The sequence below is a fragment of the Neolamprologus brichardi genome, chromosome 23 (assembly GCF_056152115.1).
Source record: "Neolamprologus brichardi isolate AB-2024 chromosome 23, ASM5615211v1, whole genome shotgun sequence".
NCBI lineage: Eukaryota > Metazoa > Chordata > Actinopteri > Cichliformes > Cichlidae > Neolamprologus > Neolamprologus brichardi.
This window is the reverse complement of record NC_142125.1, coordinates 32,505,506-32,525,420: the sequence shown is the minus strand read 5'-3', so window position 1 is coordinate 32,525,420 and position 19,915 is coordinate 32,505,506. Positions and strand designations below refer to the sequence as shown.

At 38.2% G+C, this 19,915-nt stretch overlaps 1 protein-coding gene across 1 annotated transcript; it reads left to right on the top strand.

Moving 5' to 3' along the window:
• Window positions 1–4,745: 4,745 nt before the first annotated feature.
• Window positions 4,746–18,935, top strand: pspc1 (paraspeckle component 1). The gene is made up of 10 exons (XM_006795715.3): window positions 4,746–5,442; window positions 5,698–5,847; window positions 5,959–6,110; window positions 7,995–8,090; window positions 8,229–8,425; window positions 9,168–9,252; window positions 9,543–9,648; window positions 14,239–14,296; window positions 17,692–17,828; window positions 18,260–18,935. The coding sequence occupies exons 1-10, from the start codon at window positions 5,065–5,067 to the stop codon at window positions 18,443–18,445; spliced, it is 1,545 nt and encodes a 514-aa protein (XP_006795778.1). The 5' UTR covers window positions 4,746–5,064; the 3' UTR covers window positions 18,446–18,935.
• The last annotated feature ends 980 nt before the right edge of the window (window positions 18,936–19,915 follow it).

Below are 19,915 nucleotides of genomic sequence, written 5' to 3'. Positions count from 1 at the left end.
GTTTCTCTTCAGCACTGTAGCCAGGCTGACGAAAAGTCAGAGCTCTTTTGAGCCAACCATCCCTTTAACGTTAACTAGTGATGACTTCATGAACTTCTTCACAAATAAAATTTTTATCATTAGAGAAAAAATTACCAATAATCATCCCACAGATGTAATATTATCTACAGCTACTCTTAGTTCCATTGATGTTAAGTTAGACTCTTTTTCTCCAATCGATCTTTCTGAGTTAACTTCAATAATTACTTCCTCCAAACCATCAACGTGTCTTTTAGACCCCATTCCTACAAAACTGCTCAAAGAAGTCCTGCCATTGATTAATTCTTCGATCTTATATATGATCAACCTATCTCTAATAATCGGCTATGTACCACAGGCCTTCAAGGTGGCTGCAGTTAAACCTTTACTCAAAAAGCCATCTCTAGACCCAGCAGTCTTAGCTAATTATAGGCCAATCTCCAACCTTCCTTTCATATCAAAAATCCTTGAAAGAGTAGTTGTCAAACAGCTAACAGATCATCTGCAGAGGAATGGTTTATTTGAAGAGTTTCAGTCAGGTTTCAGAGTTCATCACAGCACAGAAACAGCTTTAGTGAAGGTTACAAATGATCTTCTTATGGCCTCTGACAGTGGACTCATCTCTGTGCTTGTCCTTCTTGACCTTAGTGCAGCATTCGATACTGTTGACCATAATATCCTGTTAGAGCGATTAGAACATGCTGTAGGTATTACAGGTATTGCACTGCAGTGGTTTGTATCATATCTATCTAATAGACTCCAATTTGTGCATGTAAATGGAGAGTCCTCTTCACACACTGAGGTTAATTATGGAGTTCCACAGGGTTCAGTGCTAGGACCAATTCTGTTTACATTATACATGCTTCCCCTAGGCAGCATCATTAGAAGACATAGCATACATTTTCACTGCTATGCAGATGACACCCAGCTCTATCTGTCCATAAAGCCAGATAACACACACCAATTAGTTAAACTGCAGGAATGTCTTAAAGACATAAAGACTTGGATGGCCACTAACTTTCTGCTTCTTAACTCAGATAAAACTGAGGTCATTGTACTCGGCGCTGAAAAGCTTAGAAATATGGTATCTAACCAGATTCTTACTCTGGATGGCATTACCTTGGCCTCCAGTAACACTGTGAGGAACCTTGGAGTCATTTTTGACCAGGATATGTCCTTCAACGCACATATTAAACAAATATGTAAGACTGCGTTCTTCCATTTGCGCAACATCTCTAAAATTAGAAATATCCTGTCTCAGAGTGATGCTGAAAAACTAGTTCATGCATTTATTACTTCCAGGCTGGACTACTGCAATTCATTATTATCAGGATGTCCAAAAAACTCACTGAAAAGCCTTCAGTTAATCCAAAATGCTGCAGCAAGAGTACTGACAGGGACTAGAAAGAGAGAGCATATTTCTCCTGTTTTGGCTTCCCTTCATTGGCTTCCTGTTAAATCCAGAATTGAATTCAAAATCCTGCTCCTCACATACAAGGTCTTAAATAATCAGGCCCCATCTTATCTTAATGACCTTGTAGTACCATATTACCCTATTAGAGCACTTCGCTCCCACTCTGCAGGCCTACTTGTTGTTCCTAGAGTATTTAAAAGTAGAATGGGAGGGAGAGCCTTCAGTTTTCAGGCCCCTCTTCTGTGGAACCAGCTTCCAGTTTGGATTCGGGAGACAGACACTATCTCTACTTTTAAGATTAGGCTTAAAACTTTCCTTTTTGCTAAAGCATATAGTTAGGGCTGGACCAGGTGACCCTGAATCCTCCCTTAGTTATGCTGCAATAGATGTAGGCTGCCGGGGGATTCCCATGATGCATTGAGTTTTTCCTTTCCAGTCACCTTTCTCACTCACTATGTGTTAATAGACCTCTCTGTATTGAATCATATCTGTTATTAATCTCTGTCTCTCTTCCACAGCATGTCTTTTATCCTGTCTTCCTTCTCTCACCCCAACCGGTCGCAGCAGATGGCCGCCCCTCCCTGAGCCTGGTTCTGCCGGAGGTTTCTTCCTGTTAAAAGGGAGTTTTTCCTTCCCACTGTCGCCAAAGTGCTTGCTCATAGGGGGTCATATGATTGTTGGGCTTTTCTCTGTATCTGTGAAGCGCCTTGAGGCGACATTTGTTGTGATTTGGCGCTATATAAATAAAATTGAAATTGAAATTGAAATTATGGATGTATATATGTCTAATATGTCTTTAACTTACCCCAGCCCAGCAGATAATACTAAAAGAAAAGGTTGTTTTTCTGCAAAGAACTACCAGAGTGTGCAGGTAGATGCCCTCACAAAGCATCCAGAAGTAGTTAACTTCACTAAGGTTGTGAGCACAATAACGGGCACAGTCAAGTTAAGGATGAAGTAGCGAAAGACATTTATGTGGAGAGTTATCCCTTGGCAGCTCAGACTCCTGATGGTTATTAGAAGAGAAGACACATTCGATTTTTACTTTTGAATCACAGATTTGTCCTTAAAGTCCCACGAACTGAAACACCAATCCTATCTCCCCAGTCAAAACAGGTCAAGGCACAAAAATGTATATTTATATATACAAGTTCAAAGACTTACCTTTACACAAAAGAATAAACAAAACCTTGTAGTACCATATCACCCTATTAGAGCACTTCGCTCTCACACTGCAGGCTTACTTGTTGTTCCTAGAGTATTTAAAAGTAGAATGGGAGGCAGAGCCTTCAGTTTTCAGGCCCCTCTTCTGTGGAACCAGCTTCCAGTTTGGATTCGGGAGACAGACACTATCTCTACTTTTAAGATTAGGCTTAAAACTTTCCTTTTTGCTAAAGCATATAGTTAGGGCTGGATCAGGTGACCCTGAATCCTCCCTTAGTTATGCTGCAATAGGCAAAGGCTGCTGGAGGATTCCCGTGATGCATTTAGTATTTCTTCTTCAGTCACCTTTCTCACTCACTATGTGTTAATAGATGTCTCTGCACCGAATCATACTTGTTATTAATCTCTGTCTCTCTTCCACAGCATTTTTTTCATCCTGTCTTCCTTCTCTCACCCCAACCAGTCGCAGCAGATGGCCCCGCCCCTCCCTGAGCCTGGTTCTGTCAGAGGTTTCTTCCTGTTAAAATTGAGTTTTTCCTTCCCACTGTTGCCAAGGTGCTTGCTCATAGGGGGTCATATTGTGTCAAGCTGAGGAACCTTAACAACAAAGCACCTACACAGACATTAAGCTTGCTGTTCTACCCCAAAAGGATAGGGAGAGCTCTTTATTGAACACTTCCCTCTACTACACTGTGTTTCAGAGAGTCAATAACTACAAGCCTGAACTCACTCATGGCACTACATTCTTTACATTAACAATAATTGTCTGTGAATTTATACTGCAGCATCAACAAGAACAGTTAAGAGTCACGTAACCATAAACAATAAACATCTTAAACAGCAACACATATTCCCAAGGCATGATGGGAGATAACTAGCCGCTCCCAACTCACCACAATATGATTGTTGGGTTTTTCTCTGTATGTATTATTTTACGCTCTACCTTACAATATAAAGCACCTTGAGGCAATTGTTGTTGTGATTTGGCGCTGTATAAATAATATCAAACTGAATTGAATTGAATATGAATTCTAACTGTTGTCAAATAGGGCTGTCAGCTGTGTACCAACCTGACTGCTGCACAACACAACTGATGGTCCCAATTAAGACGGCAAGAAATTCCACAAATGAGCACTCTACAAGGTACACCTGTGAAGTGAAAGCCATTTCAGGTGACTACATCATGAAGCTCACTGAGAGAAGGCCAAGGGTTTGCAGTGCTGTCAACAAAGCAAAAGGTGGCTACTTTCAGGAATCTAAATTATAAGATAAATTCAGAATTTTTTTTTTTTTTTTCTTTGCTGGATAATTCCATATATCTTGCTTCATATATTAATGTCTTCAGTATGTATCTTCAAAGTAGAAAGTAGTAAAAATAAAGAAAACACATTAAATGAGAAGGTGTGTCCAAAGTTTTGACGAGTAGTGTATATATTTTAAATATATAACTTTCTACAGACTGAGTATCTGAGGATGATGTGAGTAACATCATCATCATCAGCAACAATACAATACAACATGTGTAACAGTAGTGATAGCCAAATGAAGCTTTCTGAAGTATTGAAGCTTGTATTGAGAAACGGTTCATTACTCGAAGCTCTTCAACACAGTCATCTTTGGTGACATCTGGTGGGCAAAAATATGAAGAGCAGCATGAATCTACAACTTAAAATGAACTGCTTTATTTTGCTTTTTTTACTGACCTCACAGCCCATTGTTCCTTCAGTGGGCTGGTTTCAGTCATTATGCAAATGTGCTGTTTATAAGATTGGCGAAACCTGCAGTCAGCTGAGACTGAAGAAGTCACTTTGGATGAGTGACGAAACGTTTCTCCCACAAAACTCTACGTCCAGATGAACAGAATCAACTTTTGGAGAACTGCTTTATTATGATTGCCCAGTCTACAGAGCTGAATTGACAGCTTCTGTTTGATATTGGGCTGATATGGTGCTTTGAACATGTATTTTTTGGGGTGAAAAAATGACGTTATGTCTATGTTTATAATAAATCATTTTGATTAATTAACCTTCCTTGTTTAAACATGTTCCATGATGAATGAAGGTTCTGTTGAATCGTGTCCAATGAAGCTTCGGACGTCATTGATCACGTGACTCTGTTCAGACGAACCAAGCCTCGTTTCGGAAGTGTGTTGAATGCGCCGGAGCTTCAGCTTCAAACGTGCTGTTACTAGTAACAGGGTCAGTTGCAAAAGTCTCTTCTCACAGTTCTCACTGTTTTCTACAGTAATTGGTAAATACTTCTTTACACTAAAACGAACCATCAAATCTTGTAGTGACTATGGTAACGCTTACCCGATGCGTCTGCCACAAATCTCACGAGAACTGGAAGAAAGTTGCGCACGCAGCCGTCGCCATCTTTAAAATTAGAAGGAGGCGTATGCAGGCATTGCTGGTGTGCAGCCAGTCAATTAAACTTGGGCAAATTTCCACAACAAAAGTATTCCAAGCATGGCTAATCGAAATATGCAACAAGTTAACATGCAAAGCAACAATTCTCCTCAACCGGCGAGACGCGGAACCGACTCACCGGCCGCGGAGCAGACACCGGCGAACAAAGACAGCCCGGCCCCGCCGAGGCAGTCCCCCGTTGCTGAACAAATGGAAGGAGCCGTGGAAGGAAGCGGCGAAGGCCCGACAGAAATGACCCTAGACATTACTAGTTTCCGAAAGCCCGGTGAAAAGACGTTCACTCAGCGCTCCCGTCTTTTTGTCGGCAGTCTCCCGCCGGATATTCCAGAGGAGGAGTTCAAAAACATGTTTTCTAAATATGGGAACGTCAACGAGGTGTTCATCAACAGAGAGCGGGGCTTCGGCTTCATTCGTTTGGTATGGAAAATAGTTCTACTTGTTGGTTTTAACGTGAAGCCTCAAATATAATAAACACACACACACACACATATAGCAAGCTTTTATGTAGCATTACTAACTAATATATATTGGAAGCTAGCGTCTTATATTTGAGAGTAAATTATTTATTTTTATTTATTTATTGGCAATTCTACATCCTATACGTTATGTCAGGCACACTTTAACAATATTGCGTGAAAGCAATGTTGAGGGAATGCGTCTTTATCTCTTCAGGAAACCCGAACTCTAGCAGAGATCGCTAAAGCCGAGCTGGATGGGACTATTTTGAATAATCGACCAATCAGAGTCCGCTTTGCCACACACGGTTCTGCGCTCACAGTGCGCAATCTGCTGCCTGTGGTGACAAATGAACTGCTGGAACAGGTAGAGTAGACAAGAGAAGAAAACTATTTAGTAAAATCTGCATGTCTCGTTCCTCTGTATTGCTACGATGATTTATGCATTTATGGTTACCTAACTTCGCTGTATCCTCAGGCGTTTTCCCAGTTTGGACCAGTGGAACGGGCTATTGTTGTGACAGATGACCGAGGTCGTCCCACTGGGAGAGGCATTGTGGAGTTTGCAAGCAAAGTAGCAGCGCGTAAAGCTCTGGAGCGGTGCACCGAGGGAGCACTGTTGCTGACCACGTAAGGAGCAGAGGGATGAGGCTATTTAATGAGCTGAAAACTAGGGCTGGGTATCGTCACTGATTTCTAGAATCGATTCAATTCCGATTCACAAGGTCCCGAATCGATTCGATCCACGATTCAATTTAATTCGATTCGATTCGATTCACTTCGATTTGAATCTGGGAAATTTTGACAGTCAGAAATATTATAATTCAGATCAGTACATTTACATATTTTTGTATCTATAAAAAGGAAGCTGACACACGCAAGACTGCCTTTGTGTCAAAGTAGCTGAGGATAAAACACAGAAAAACATGAAGGCGATTTTCCTGGCCTGGGATTTTATAAAAATATTCTGCAGTACATCAAAAACGAAAGAAAACCATTAATCAACACATGAACATTACCTCTGAAGTTACAGCGGTTTTATTAGAGACACAGCTGAGCGTTTTGCATTTTGCATAATTTTAAAAAAGTTTAAATTTGTTCAGTATTGAACAGCAGAAATTAGGTTTTCTTTTCGGAAGTATATAAAACGGGAAAAAAAACGTCGGCCGACAGCGCTGTGAACAACGGTAGTCTTGTGCGTAACAAGCAACCGAATAATGCAGAAAACAGTACAGAGAGAGAGAGAGCTGTGGTCGAAGCAAAACAGGAAAAGTCAGAGTGAATACATGACGATGTTTATGTGAAGCGTAGTTTGGATCTTCTTTTGCTGCTGGTTCGGTCAATATTGTTTGGAGAGACATCAAACTAACAGCTTCAGAATCAGCGCATAAAGGGCGTGAACACAAAGCGCTGAACCGCCGACAGATCAGAATCAGCGAGCTGTCGGCTTTCAGCCCGACCGTGAGAAAGGCGACATCTAACTGATTCTGATCCGCGGGTCGCGCTGTGTGTTTAAGTCTTTGTGCAGAATCCGTGTTCCTGCTCTCATTTACTGTCTTAGCTGTTTGGTGGTTGTTGAAATTTTGTGAGATTTCACCAGAGATTCTGGCATTTCGGGCAAAATAAATTTATATTAAAAAATCGATTCAGGATTTTAATGAATCGATTTTACGTTATCCAAGCCAGAATCGATTTTAATCGATAAATCGATTATAAAAACCCACCCCTACTGAAAACATTTGAATATGTTCATTCTGGTGTTGAGTTTGTAATTACATTCGGTGCTTTAAAGTAACTTGTTTTTATTTTAAAACTGAGGCAACACCACATTAGGTTCTTGCCATTATAGAAGTGAAAAAGATGGTTTTAGGATTAATTTTGTCACCCTTCATCAGTATCCCCAGTACTTCCTGTGGCAATGTTTCATAGGATTAATACAATAAGTCTGAGTGTACAGATACATGAGTCTGCACAAATTGAACATGCTTTCAGAACTTATTTCCATAATCACTTTGTCACAAATATGTGAGCAATATAATCAAATCATTCTCCGTCGAGAGTTGTCACACGAATGAACTCCTAACTAAATCTCCTGGGACTTCAGCTGGTGACAGTAGCAGTAGCTTAGCATCCCATGAACCAGTTTTCCTGCTGCTGAACATTCTAACAGACCCTACAGCATGGAGGAGCTCTCAAGAAGCTGCAGTCCAAGATAATGGAGCTGGAGTCCATCTGGAGAAGCAGCTGAAGGGTACTGAGAAATGCTCGAATAGCAGCATGGACAGTGAGCCAGCAGTTGTGCAAAAAATGCAGGCCAGGAAGGGCTGGGGATAGCTGGTGAGAAGTGACTGAATTTTTAAAATAAGAGGAGATTGTCCAGTGGAAAATTAACTGTCCTCATGAACAGAAGGGTAAAACAGGTTGCCAAATGCACATATGCGGGTCTCCCAAATTTTATTAACTGCTAATTATCTGCTAATGTTAGTATTAACACAGTTTCTTCACTTTTTTCAGAACACCCTGTCCTGCCATTGTGGAACCTGCAGAACACTTTGATGATGAGGATGGCCTTTCTGAAAAACTGCTGCAAAAGACTCCAAAGTACTATAAGTAAGCAATGAGTCATTTTGCAGTCACATCATAACTCAGTGGTTTCCTTCCTTTGATACTGTTGTAGACAACTGAAGGTCCGTATCAGAGGAATGCTATAATTCAGATTTATTGACAGTACTTGCATTTTCTCCGCAGGGAACGAGAACAGAAGCCACGTTTTGCTCAGCCCGGGACATTTGAGTTTGAGTTCTCATCTCGTTGGAAAGCTCTTGATGAGATGGAGAAACAGCAGAGGGACCAGGTGGACAGGAACATTAAAGAAGCTAAAGAGAAACTGGAGGCCGAGCTGGAGTCAGCCAAGCATGAACATCAGCTCATGTTAATGAGACAAGGTGTGGTCTGTGGCCTTTATTGCTCATTTTTACATCCATCCATCCATTCGCTTCCGCTTATCCTTTTCAGGGTCGCGGGGGGCGCTGGAGCCTATCCCAGCTATCATAGGGCGAGAGGCAGGGTACACCCTGGACAGGTCGCCAGTCTGTCGCAGGGCCAACACACAGGGACAGACAACCATTCGCACTCACATTCACTCACACATTCACACCTAATGGCAATTTGGATTATCCAATTAACCTATCCCCACAAGCTGCATGTCTTTGGACGGTGGGAGGAAGCCGGAGTACCCGGAGAGAACCCACGCAAACACGGGGAGAACATGCAAACTCCACACAGAAAGACCCCGGCCTGATGGTGGAATTGAACTCAGGACCTTCTTGCTGTGCGGCAACAGTGCTAACCACCGTGCCACCGGTATTAAACTCCATTTTTACATATGGAGTTTAATACCAGCCTGCTAATGTGGATAATATCTAGTAATGTTTTGGAGATGCTAATCAGCTTTTCGCATATATTTAGATGGAAGAAAAATATATGGACCTTTCCGAAATGAACTGGTTAATAATACTGTTGGGGTTTTCTCTGATTTAAAAAATTAAAGAAAGAAAAATTGTTATTTCACAGAACTTTGTGAAAATAAATATCATGCAATATAATGTAGCCTTACAATCAGTTGCCTTTCCAGTGAGTCTCTCATTTCTTGGATGAACTTTTTTACGTTTACTGTCATTGATCTAGACCTAATGAGACGTCAGGAGGAGCTGAGGAGACTTGAGGAGCTTCGCAACCAAGAGCTACAGAGACGAAAGCAGATAGAGATGAGGTGTGCTTCTTTATTTAAGCAGTTAAAGTTCATGAGAATGTGATTAGTATTTACTGTAAAGGGCCAAATGATGTTTTGCTTCTCTTGAGGCACAGATCTGTTAGGTTAAAAGTCGTGGTTCATTTTTACCCCACTTGTCCCATTTATTTTGGTTGTTTACATATTAAAAATAAATGAAAATTACTGGACTAGAATCAATCTGACGATAAGATGCTTTCTTTTAAAGCTCATTGAGGTTTGTGTTAATCGATCTGCAATTGTTCACACATTGTTTACTCTTTGCTTTGTAGGCATGAGGAAGAGAGGAGGAGGAGGGAGGAGGAGCTGATGAGGCACAGAGAGCAGGAAGACCTGAGACGCCAACCAGATGGCTTCAAACCAAACTACATGGAAAACGTGAGTACAAATGGAGCTCATACATCCACCCGCCTGGTTACTTTCTATACTGATTTGAGGGTACACAGCCACCTAAAATTAATAGCATCTGCCAGTAATGTAACCTAAAGGCTGGTGTTTTTTTTAATACTTTCTTACTTAATACCTACATATACAACCTGTATATTTATGCACGTCACATCGCACCATACAGTTTTGTTTTGTTTTTTAATTTGTTTTCAGAAGTCTAAATGTAAAAAAGCACAATGTAGGAATATAAAGAGATTGATATATTGACTTTGATGAAACTACCTAAGTAGTGTGATACACCCTGTACAGCCATCAATACAGAGCTGTACCTTTACATCTTACTTCATAACCTTCAGTTGTTGGACTTTGTTACTAGTAGTGTGTCTTATCTGTTGCAATCAGTTTCTTTTATTCCTTTCTTGAGGAAGTAGTTTTAGTATGACGATGTATCCTGTACTTCATACATCAGTTCCAAAATAACCCATAATTTTAACACGCTGGGTTGGTTGAAGTTATAATTTTTGTCTTCTAAGAGCAGAAGTAGTGTGAGTATGTCAGACCACACGCACAAATGTTGGGTTTAGTTTGTGCTTCAGGTCGCTATCCTTATAGAAACATCCCCAGAACTGACATTTCTTTTATAGTCAGACTTGTGTAGAAATCTAGTTTGACAGCAAATTTGATTAGTAGGAAAAGTGCTGCATGCTCTTTTGTCAAACTAGTGAAAGAAATATTATTTTTTGGAAACTGCGAGCTTGGCATGTGGCTGTTACCGAAGTGGTTATTTGGAACAAGAAGTTACACCACTTAAAGGTCAGGTATCACAGGCTAGCTTGCTAACTTTAATAAGTGATATTATTAGGAATGATAGCTGTTTCCCTTTCTCTGGTCACAGCACTTGGTCATACCAACACTATTGTGTGCATTGTAGATATATAAATAGCATTCAAATTCTTCTATTTGCCAAAACTGTAAATTGGAATCTTTCGTTATGTAACTGTAAAATAAGCCAACTTGTGCAAAAATAAGCAGAAAACACAAATTTTCTAACAAATGACGACACTGATGAAATTTCATGATTCAAAACATTTCTGTGACTGGAGTTCACTGGTATATTAACTTTGTACTCAGTTTATACAACTAAAAAGTTAATACAAATAGCTAACATGTAGCAGCCCTCAGTGATAGTGAGGGAACTTCAAGATTAGCTTCACTTCCCTGACCTGGTGGCTGTGTTTATATTTTATATACAGCCTGTGGTCTTTGCTGAGGAGAACATGTTTTTCCTGTTTGGATTTATTTTGCGTCACTTCAACTGACAAGAATCTGACTCACTATATTTTTTTGTAGTTTTTCTACAAGCTTTATTTGACTTCAAGCTTTATTTGACTTCATCTCCTGTTTATGAAAGCTTGTAATGCTTTATTAGTTGCAGTCAGAGCCATTGAATACTCAGAGTTGTCAGTGGGGGTTCAAAATGCATGATTATTGTGATTGATGTAGAATTCACATAGTTCCTGAAATGCTTATTAGGCATTTCAACTGTGTAAATATGTATAGAGAAAACTGTTTGTTCGTAGTTAGTACTCAATAAATGGTGACCTACAATATTTTTTAATACCATATTAATGTATATGTAGTTTATGTATATTTATTCCTAAGTAAAATAATAAAGGATTTACAGTAAGCCTTATTTGTTGTCGTAACATAGTCAGTGATACATGTTCAGCATGTTGGTGTTAATTTGTTTCTTTTTTTTCTCTTTTTCCTCATAAAGCAAAAATTAATTGGTTGTGCCACATTTATGTGTCTGCTAACAGTATGGAATAACATAGCCTAATCTGTCCAATGTAGTCACATACATCATTAAATCTCTAATCACACATTACGCTGTAAACCACTAGCATTGTTTAAGTAAACTGGGTTTAGATGTGCTGTTACAACATATAGTGTTGTTCTTTAAACGTGTTGTCTTTAACAAACCCGTCCCAAATGTATGTGCAGCTATAACTGCTCCACTATTGTGAGGATTGGCAATCGACTCTTGGCGTTTTTTGATTGTTCTTATTTATTTATTTAGTTATTTATTTAAATAAATAAAATTGTAATGAAGCAAGAAAATATGACTGCAAGACTGGTCGTAGTTAATACGCTCATAGAAACTACATCCGTCTCAGACTTTGTGTAGTTCAGATGCTGATAAGATCATGACAATGTTTCAAAACTTTAAGCTGATTTATTTTTATTTTTTAAAAGGGGGTCTTATACAAAATAAAAATTAAGTATTAGCAGTATTTTTTGCAGAAGTGTTGTTTTAGGTAATTAAGCTATTCATGTCTCAGTGCTCAACAGTCTTTTGTGACAATCCACCTTTTTGTAAGGATGTGCCTTAGTTTCGTTTCAGTTAGCAGGATGCACATGCACTAAACAAAATTTGAAGTCAAACAGTGCAGCTCTGTTGCTCTGCCAGTTTCTAAATTAAAGTTGTCATGATCTCAATACAGGTTGTGTGAATAGAGTTTTTGCTACATAGACATTTTTGCTACAATTTAAAAAAAGAAAAATATAAGTTATGTAATAAAACATGTGACATCCACCCCAACCTGTTTTATCTTATTAAAGTGTAACATGTAGGGCTTAACTTTGAAAATATCTTTACAGAGTCTATAAATATCTCGTTTTTAAACATGCTGAGGGCTCTGTATATGATCAGCTGGTAAAAAGCAACATTTAGTGTTAACAGCAGTGACTATTTGTAATGATCTGACTATGCTGTCATGTAGGTGTGTAGCTGTTCGTATGATACTGCATTTTATTGATTTCTGTTATAACTTTTCTCTTCGTGTCCTTTGCTGTGTTTAAAGGTCCTGTTGGCGTCTATTTACTTTCACATAGCAAATGGATGCTGAACAAATGTACCTAGACCTACCAATGTCTGCCATCTGTCTCTTATGAGTTTTAGTCAGAGTAGTAATCAAAAAATACAGTACAAAAAATGGAAGTGTCAATGAACATGAACATTTTTGTAGTAGAATACCCGAGAAAGAACAATTAGAAACCACTTTGTATTAACCAGACAACTAAGAGGGTTTCATGTTTTGTTTGTCAGGACATTTGCCACTTAATGTGGATATAGTAATATCTTGCAATGATGAGTAAAATATTTTTTTAAACTTGCTCATGTCCTTGTAATTTGTAGTACAATGTTGTAGGTTTTATTGTCTCCCAAGAATCTAAATCTTGCATTTGTTGCTCTCTAGAGTTTAAAGTAGCAGTAAAATAATCACTGTTTGATAGATACTTTAGGTCAGTGCAATTTTAGTCAGTTTTCTTAAAACTGCAACATAGTGACCATTTAAAAGGTAAGTACAGTAAATGGTACAGAAGTTTAGAATCACAGTATTTCCAGTAACTTGTTTCCTCTCCCACCTTCTCCAATGATATCTTTGACGTAGGCCACATTCATGATTGTTGTTGAACTGTATTATGAATGTCTGTTGTATAGATTGTGATTTAATTGTGGAAATGTGCATATCGACCTACTCATACAAGTTTTACTTTATATTAAAATAGAACATTATTTTTTTTATGTTTTCTCATACTAGATTTGGTCTGTTTCGAATCTTAATTACTTTTTGTGTCTGCAGGATTATGTGTAAGTGAGTGTGAGAGTGAGTGTGAATATACGTGTGTGTGTGTCTGTGTGTGTAAATGAAATGTCTTAGTAGGGGTGTTGTGTGCGTGTGGAAAAGCGAGCGTGACCATGGGGTCGGACACACCAAAATGACCTAAACGGGTATCACCAAATCCTCGCCTGTCTGCTACCATTAATGTACATGTACATAGATTTTTGACTTTGGGTAAATATGGTGACTGTGTGTGTTTTGTGCTTAGCTTCCAATGCAAACCAAAAATTACAACACTAGTTGTTATATGATATGTTTATTTAAAAAAAACCCAAGAAAAGAACTTCAGAACAACATTTTTGAATTTACAAAAATTACAAACCAGTTATATTGTATTTATATATAATATCTTTAATTATTTAAAGGAGAAATGCACTTGGACATGCTGTACTCAGATATGTCCAAGTGCTTTCATTTTTGTACTGACGCGGGTCTGTATTGCAAAAACTGTTGTTATTGGTAGAGAGAGAGGCAAAATGGACTCTATTTACTTTATTCTCCATCCTTGACATTCTGTAACTTGATAAATTACTACAAATGAAGGCTCCCTTACAGTATTGTTGCAGTCACCATGCTGTCCTTGGATTCACATATGAAGAACGTGCTTTATGAAATTTCTTTGCCAACTTGGTGTGTCAGATTTTAACAGTTTTATTTGATATAGGTTTTTACAAAAGTAATTTGTCCTTGTTTGAATAGAGTCAAAGAAGCACTAAAGCTAACACTGAATTTCAGCTTTACTACAACTGCTATTCATCCAAGTGTGAGATTGCTTGTCTGCCATTGTGTGGAAATGTAATGATTTGTGAGTGTGAGTGTTCTGCAGTTGGCTCTCCGCTGAGCGTTTGTATTTTAGCAGAGTGTTATTCTGAAGGCTTCTCTTCACTTCTTCCAGAGAGAACAGGAAATGAGAGTGGGTGAGCTGGGCCCTCGTGGAGCCATTAATATGGGAGGTATGGGCATCATTGTGTAAGGACTGGTTAATACAAAAACCAGATCAAGTGATTTGTTTTCATGTATCAGGTTTATTCTTCTTGCATTCCTAGTGGCTTATTTCCAACACTGCAATCAACATATATTGGAGTGTTTTTAATGCTTTTTCAGTTGGAAATGGAGTCAGTTGGGATGCAGTACACAGCAGTAAAAATAAACTATGTTCCTCACAATAACATGGACTTGATACTAACAAGAATTTACAGTGTGCTGAATGGGTACTGTCTCTTAGGGTGGTGGGGTTGATAGTTTGAGAACTACTGGGTCTCTGAGCCTTCATCCTCAGCTCTGTGTGGGTCTGACATAATGGATAATAAATGTTAAAAACATATTAATTTATGTGATATTTTAAGTTGTACAAGTCTTGGCCTTTAGCCTTGCAGTACATGCAGACTTAATTCTTTTTCTTTTATGTTGGGAATACAAATCATGTCTTCAACAATATGTGATCTTCTGAGTGCAGGATGAGGGGCTGGGGACTGTGGATTCTGATTATATAGACTCGACACATTAATCTTAATGTTAGCTGTTTAGCATAAAGACTATAACCTAGGATTGCACATCACCTTATAAACCATTCTGCAGTAACTCATTTAAATGTCTCATAGCAAAATGTCTAGCTAACTTCATTTAAAAGGAGTACTGTATCTGGTTCGTAATGTGTGCTTTTCAGTGTAACTATCTACAGTGCTTTAAAAAAATGATTTGCAGGTGTCATACATTTGACATGATTTCTTCTTTTTTTTTCCTCTATTTTTAAAAAGTCAAAGTATTCCTCAGTTTTTAAAGAAGCTTAATATTACAAAGCTTTTGGTACACTGTAGATTTAGGGCAAGCGTCTGGTGGTACTCTAACTCTGCCAATATAGAAGCATCTGAATACAGGAATAATTCTGCAATCTGTGAACAGACTATAATGGAGCTTAACAGAAGCTTAATGGAGCTTGCAGTTTTTCTGCAAAAATAAAAGCCGTTATGTCTGTGCTTGCTCCATAACGGCCTTCTTTAGTGCCTCGAAAAAGCAAGATTAATTAGTGTTGTACTGTATTAGATAAAATGGGTGACCCAAGCAGGGGCTTCAGTTTATATTGGACCTTATAGTTGGCCTTGTATTGGGTAATGTTGGTGAGTGATTTCTGTTACAGAATGAATTTCACTTCTGAAGCTCATCAGCTGCTAAATTCATGTTCTTTGTAAAAGTAATGTCAGGTCATCAGGCATTGTTGGCACCACCAAATTCATGTAGTTTAGCTAAGTTATAGCACCATCAATTCTTGCTAACGTTATTGCTGTGTGAGTGGAAGTGCTAGTTGAGTAGCTTTACAAATTACTTCATCAGCTAATGTGATCCATGATATTAACTTTAATAATAAACAGTATTGATTTTAATTAACAATAAATTATGTAACTGTACATAGTAATGGTTAATTTTTTTTTTTTTTTTTTTTGCTTTAATAACTAAAAATAATCTAAGACACAATTAACGATTTGTCAGCTAGCTAGTTGTAACTTGCCTACCCTACCTTAATCTGTCTTTGGTAACTTTGTGGATTGCTGTAAGAGATCCATGACATCCAGTGCAATGTTATAATGTATCACAGTCTTTTATGTTCCATCAAGGTTTAGCTAATGCTAAAACAGTGTGCAAGCTATCACAGAAAACATTTTAATGCAACAAGATGGAAAAATTGGGGAACTGTTAAGGTAGATGTGTAGCATCTCCAAAATCTCACAATTAAAGTTACTACTATGTCAGTAAGAGGAAATTGAATAGTATCGTTAATCGTGTTTTCATTAGTGTAGAAACCCATGTAATTTTGTATATTTTTGTTAGCTTAGAAGAAATGCTTCTTTTGTACGTGGAAACAACAGATCCACTTTCACTAGGCCTGTCATAGTGTGTCATTTTTCTGCAGTGTCCAATAATACCCAAACACTGAGCTCTATGTTTCTAATATATATGTACAGAGTGAAGTACAAATACTGTAGTTGGTTCCAGTCTGCTACCTGATCTCTACCAAGTCCTGCACACTGCTTCTTTAACACATGTCATTTGGTTTAATATATAAATGGTGTTAGATACACTTTGAACAACTTTCTTTAATTTGTTTTCTTTGATATCACTTTCGCCTGTCCCAGTGACAACTCCATAAAGTTCTTTTTCTGAGTATGCTACTTTAACCAGTGAATGAAATAATATATGAATACACTGAATGTATGGCATTGTTCGTAAAGTTTGGCAGAATTATGATGTTGCTCTGAAACTATTGATTGGGGGGTTTGTAGATGTTTGTGTTAGTTAAACTACCTTCGCTGATCTAGTCATGTTGATTATGCCTGAATGCAAAGTAAAATATGTAGTATACGATTTATTTATTTGTTTATTTATTTGTATTCGGATAATAGTCAGTTTTCAAATGGTGATTAATCATCCTTCAAAATGCTTGAAAACTGGTGTGTACAATGCTTTTTCTATCTCCTATAAATTAGAAATACTATTGATTTTCTTTATTTTTTGCTCACATCTTTTATTATGTAAAAGAAATATTGGCCTAATTCAGTAAATAGGATTATATTGATCATTGATTCTGAATTGAGAGTAATTTTCAAGTCAAATTAATTATTAGCTCCAGAAATGCACAGTCTTTTGAGGTGGGGGTTAAATCATGAATCAGATGTTTGTAGAAGTCTTTTTTTTATTTATTTATTTATTTTTCTTGGGGGGGGGCGTAGTCGACTATTACTATCTAGCTTCTCCAGCTCTGTATTTATTGTGATTATGGTGATGTGCAATCCAAGGGTTATTAGAAATCTATGGACTTTAGGAGTTGGTGTTATTTTTATTTATTTATTTATTTTCTGTCTTTTACTTACCATGAGGCAGCCTTTATAATTCTGTCGGAACATAGTCCTTGTCCACTATTTTAACTTAACGTTGGTTTTTGGTTGTAAAATATATTTATTTATTTGTATCTCAAGTATTATGGTCTTGTCGGTCATTTGGTTGGTTCATTGTTGAATTGCCATGAAATTCTGCAAAAACATTTGGGTGATGTATCCTCATTATTCTGGTGACCTTGGCTTTATCTTGTTTATGTCACTCTGAGGTTGACATCCTGGTTTTAACTGTGATGCTGATGAAGATTTGGATGGATTCCTATGAAATTTCTCAAAATAGTAATTCCCTTTTTGTTGCTCGAGTGCATCTTGTAGACTCCAGGATCTTTTACCTTTTGACCAAAAACCAATGTTAACTTTTAAAATATTAACAATAGCTCTGTTTTTAATCTACCGTTTTACATTAATTACACTAAACTACCAAAAGACCAACCAATGCTCCGTTGTTTTGCGTGTAGATGGCTATAACCAGGCCTCTGCGGGGCCCAGTGGTAACCAAGGTCAAATGATGGGCATGAGTGGAAGGGGAGGACCCACTGGCCCAGAGGGAACAGCAAAAATGGGGACACCATTGATGTCAGAGAATGGAGCCATGGTAATGTATATAGAGAAATAAAGAAATGTTTTTCCAGAAGAAAAGTTTCATTTGGCTTCCAAGAAATTTCTAAAAATGATTTTAAAAAGTAATTGAACATCAGCCAAGCCTTGAAAACATTATACTTGGAAAAAATGAAGATTTTAAGAGCTTTGTTAAAACTGGAAACCTAACTAACAGTTTCATTCCTCTCTCTCCCTTTGTCTACGTGATTTATTTCTCTCCCGTTTACTGTTGGATGATGACACTTGGATCAAACTAAACACTGACTGAACCCATTCTTGAAAATCCTGCTCCTTGCATCATTGCTCTTCTGGCCTCTGTTCATGTCTTTGTGGGGGGGAAAATTCTCTCATACTTGCAACGCAACTTTTATATCAATCCTTCAATGTTCCCACCATTTCTACAACACCAACATCATGATAACACAGCGAAATGATAGATACCCACAAGGCGGACCCATGGGGGGGCGACCCGATGCTGGCTCTCCAAAGCAGCAGCAGCCGCAGCAGCCAGCACCATTGGGCCCGCAGGCTGGACCGGCTCCAGGATTTGGGAGGGGCAGTCCTGTGGGGGGAGTCTTTGAAGGACCAAATAACAAGCGTCGTAGATACTAACCTCTCTTGGTATTCATGGATCTGTGTTAATGAGCCCTAATTATTGTTTTTACAGTTTACAAGCCCGCTACCTTTCCTGGGCATTTATTTTGTAATTGATAAAATTACAGAACATGCTTTTTATTTAAACTTGTCCTCAGTGTTTACTTTTTTGTAGAATATGATTCTTCCCTCTGTGGTCTGAATGAAGCGTTTTGTTTTGTTTTTTTTTTCCATTGTGGATCCATAGTTTCATAGCATTTTAAGGGTCGGCAGGTTTGCAGTCGTAATGACTTCTATTGTGTGAGATAAACTCTTAAGTTGGTTTAAGGGAATTTTAAAATAAGGTTACAAAAACACAAAGTCAAAGTTCTCAAAAAATAGTGGTGGTATTCCTGCAATTTGACAGTCGGCACCAATAAATGTTACATCTCCAAAAAGTTGATTCTGTTCATCTGGATGTAGCATTTTGTGGGAGAAACGTTTCGTCACTCATCCAAGTGACTTCTTCAGTCTCAGCTGACTGCAGGTTTCCCCAATCTTATAAACAGTACATCTGCATAATGACTGAAACCAGCCCACTGAAGGACCTCCCAGCCCATTGTTCCTTCAGTGGGCTGGTTTCAGTCATTATGCAGATGTACTGTTTATAAGATTGGGGAAACCTGCAGTCAGCTGAGACTGAAGAAGTTACTTGGTCACAAAACGCTACGTCCAGATGAACAGAATCAACTTTTTGGAGATTTACTTCCCTGGATGATTGAGAATGCATCAAGACATTTTAAAACAAATGTTACTGTTTTAAATAACAAATATTAAGTGAACAAAAGAATGTATGATAACATGTTGCCGTCCTCAGTGTGTGCTGACTATGAGTAGAAACTGTACAGTATGTACTATAGTATGCTATGGTGATGTTTCACCTACAAAAACAGTTGAATGATGTAGAGATTCAGCAGTGATTATTATTTTTTGTTTGTTTTTTGTTTTTATTCATTACAAGACAGTTATGATGCATCACATTTCTGTTTCTTCACTACACAGTTACCTTACAGCACCAAATCAAGACATTGGCATGGGAAGCCATATATTATTATATTGATATATTGCTGGGTCCCCCACCGCACACTTCCAGTTATGTCAGACACCCGGTAAAAATGTTTGCCTCGAGATGTTAGGAACTGCTTTCAGCTCCTGTTACGTGTTCTGCTATGTTCATTGTAACAAGCTGATGAGCTTTGCCAGCATGGGATTTTAAATATCTCTCCAAGACTGGGTTATCAAGATTAACAAGTGGTAACCTTTTGAAATATTTATAATTTGGCATAGCAAACTGAAACTTAGACTTGTTACTTTAGATTTGAGTCAAATATTGAAGTACAGTATTTAGACAAAAGTACTGGGTAGATTACATCTACAGGAGCTGCTCAGCCATGGGACTACATGCCATGAAACTCCTAGCTTACTGTTTTTGTGCTGATGTTAATGGTA

Coding starts and splice junctions, on each gene's coding strand:
- pspc1 (XM_006795715.3), top strand. CDS start 5,065: ATGGCTAATCGAAATATGCAACAAGTTAACATGCAAAGCAACAATTCT. Junction 8,091..8,228: donor AAGACTCCAAAGTACTATAA/GTAAGCAATGAG, acceptor TTTTCTCCGCAG/GGAACGAGAACAGAAGCCAC. Junction 9,253..9,542: donor CGAAAGCAGATAGAGATGAG/GTGTGCTTCTTT, acceptor TTTGCTTTGTAG/GCATGAGGAAGAGAGGAGGA.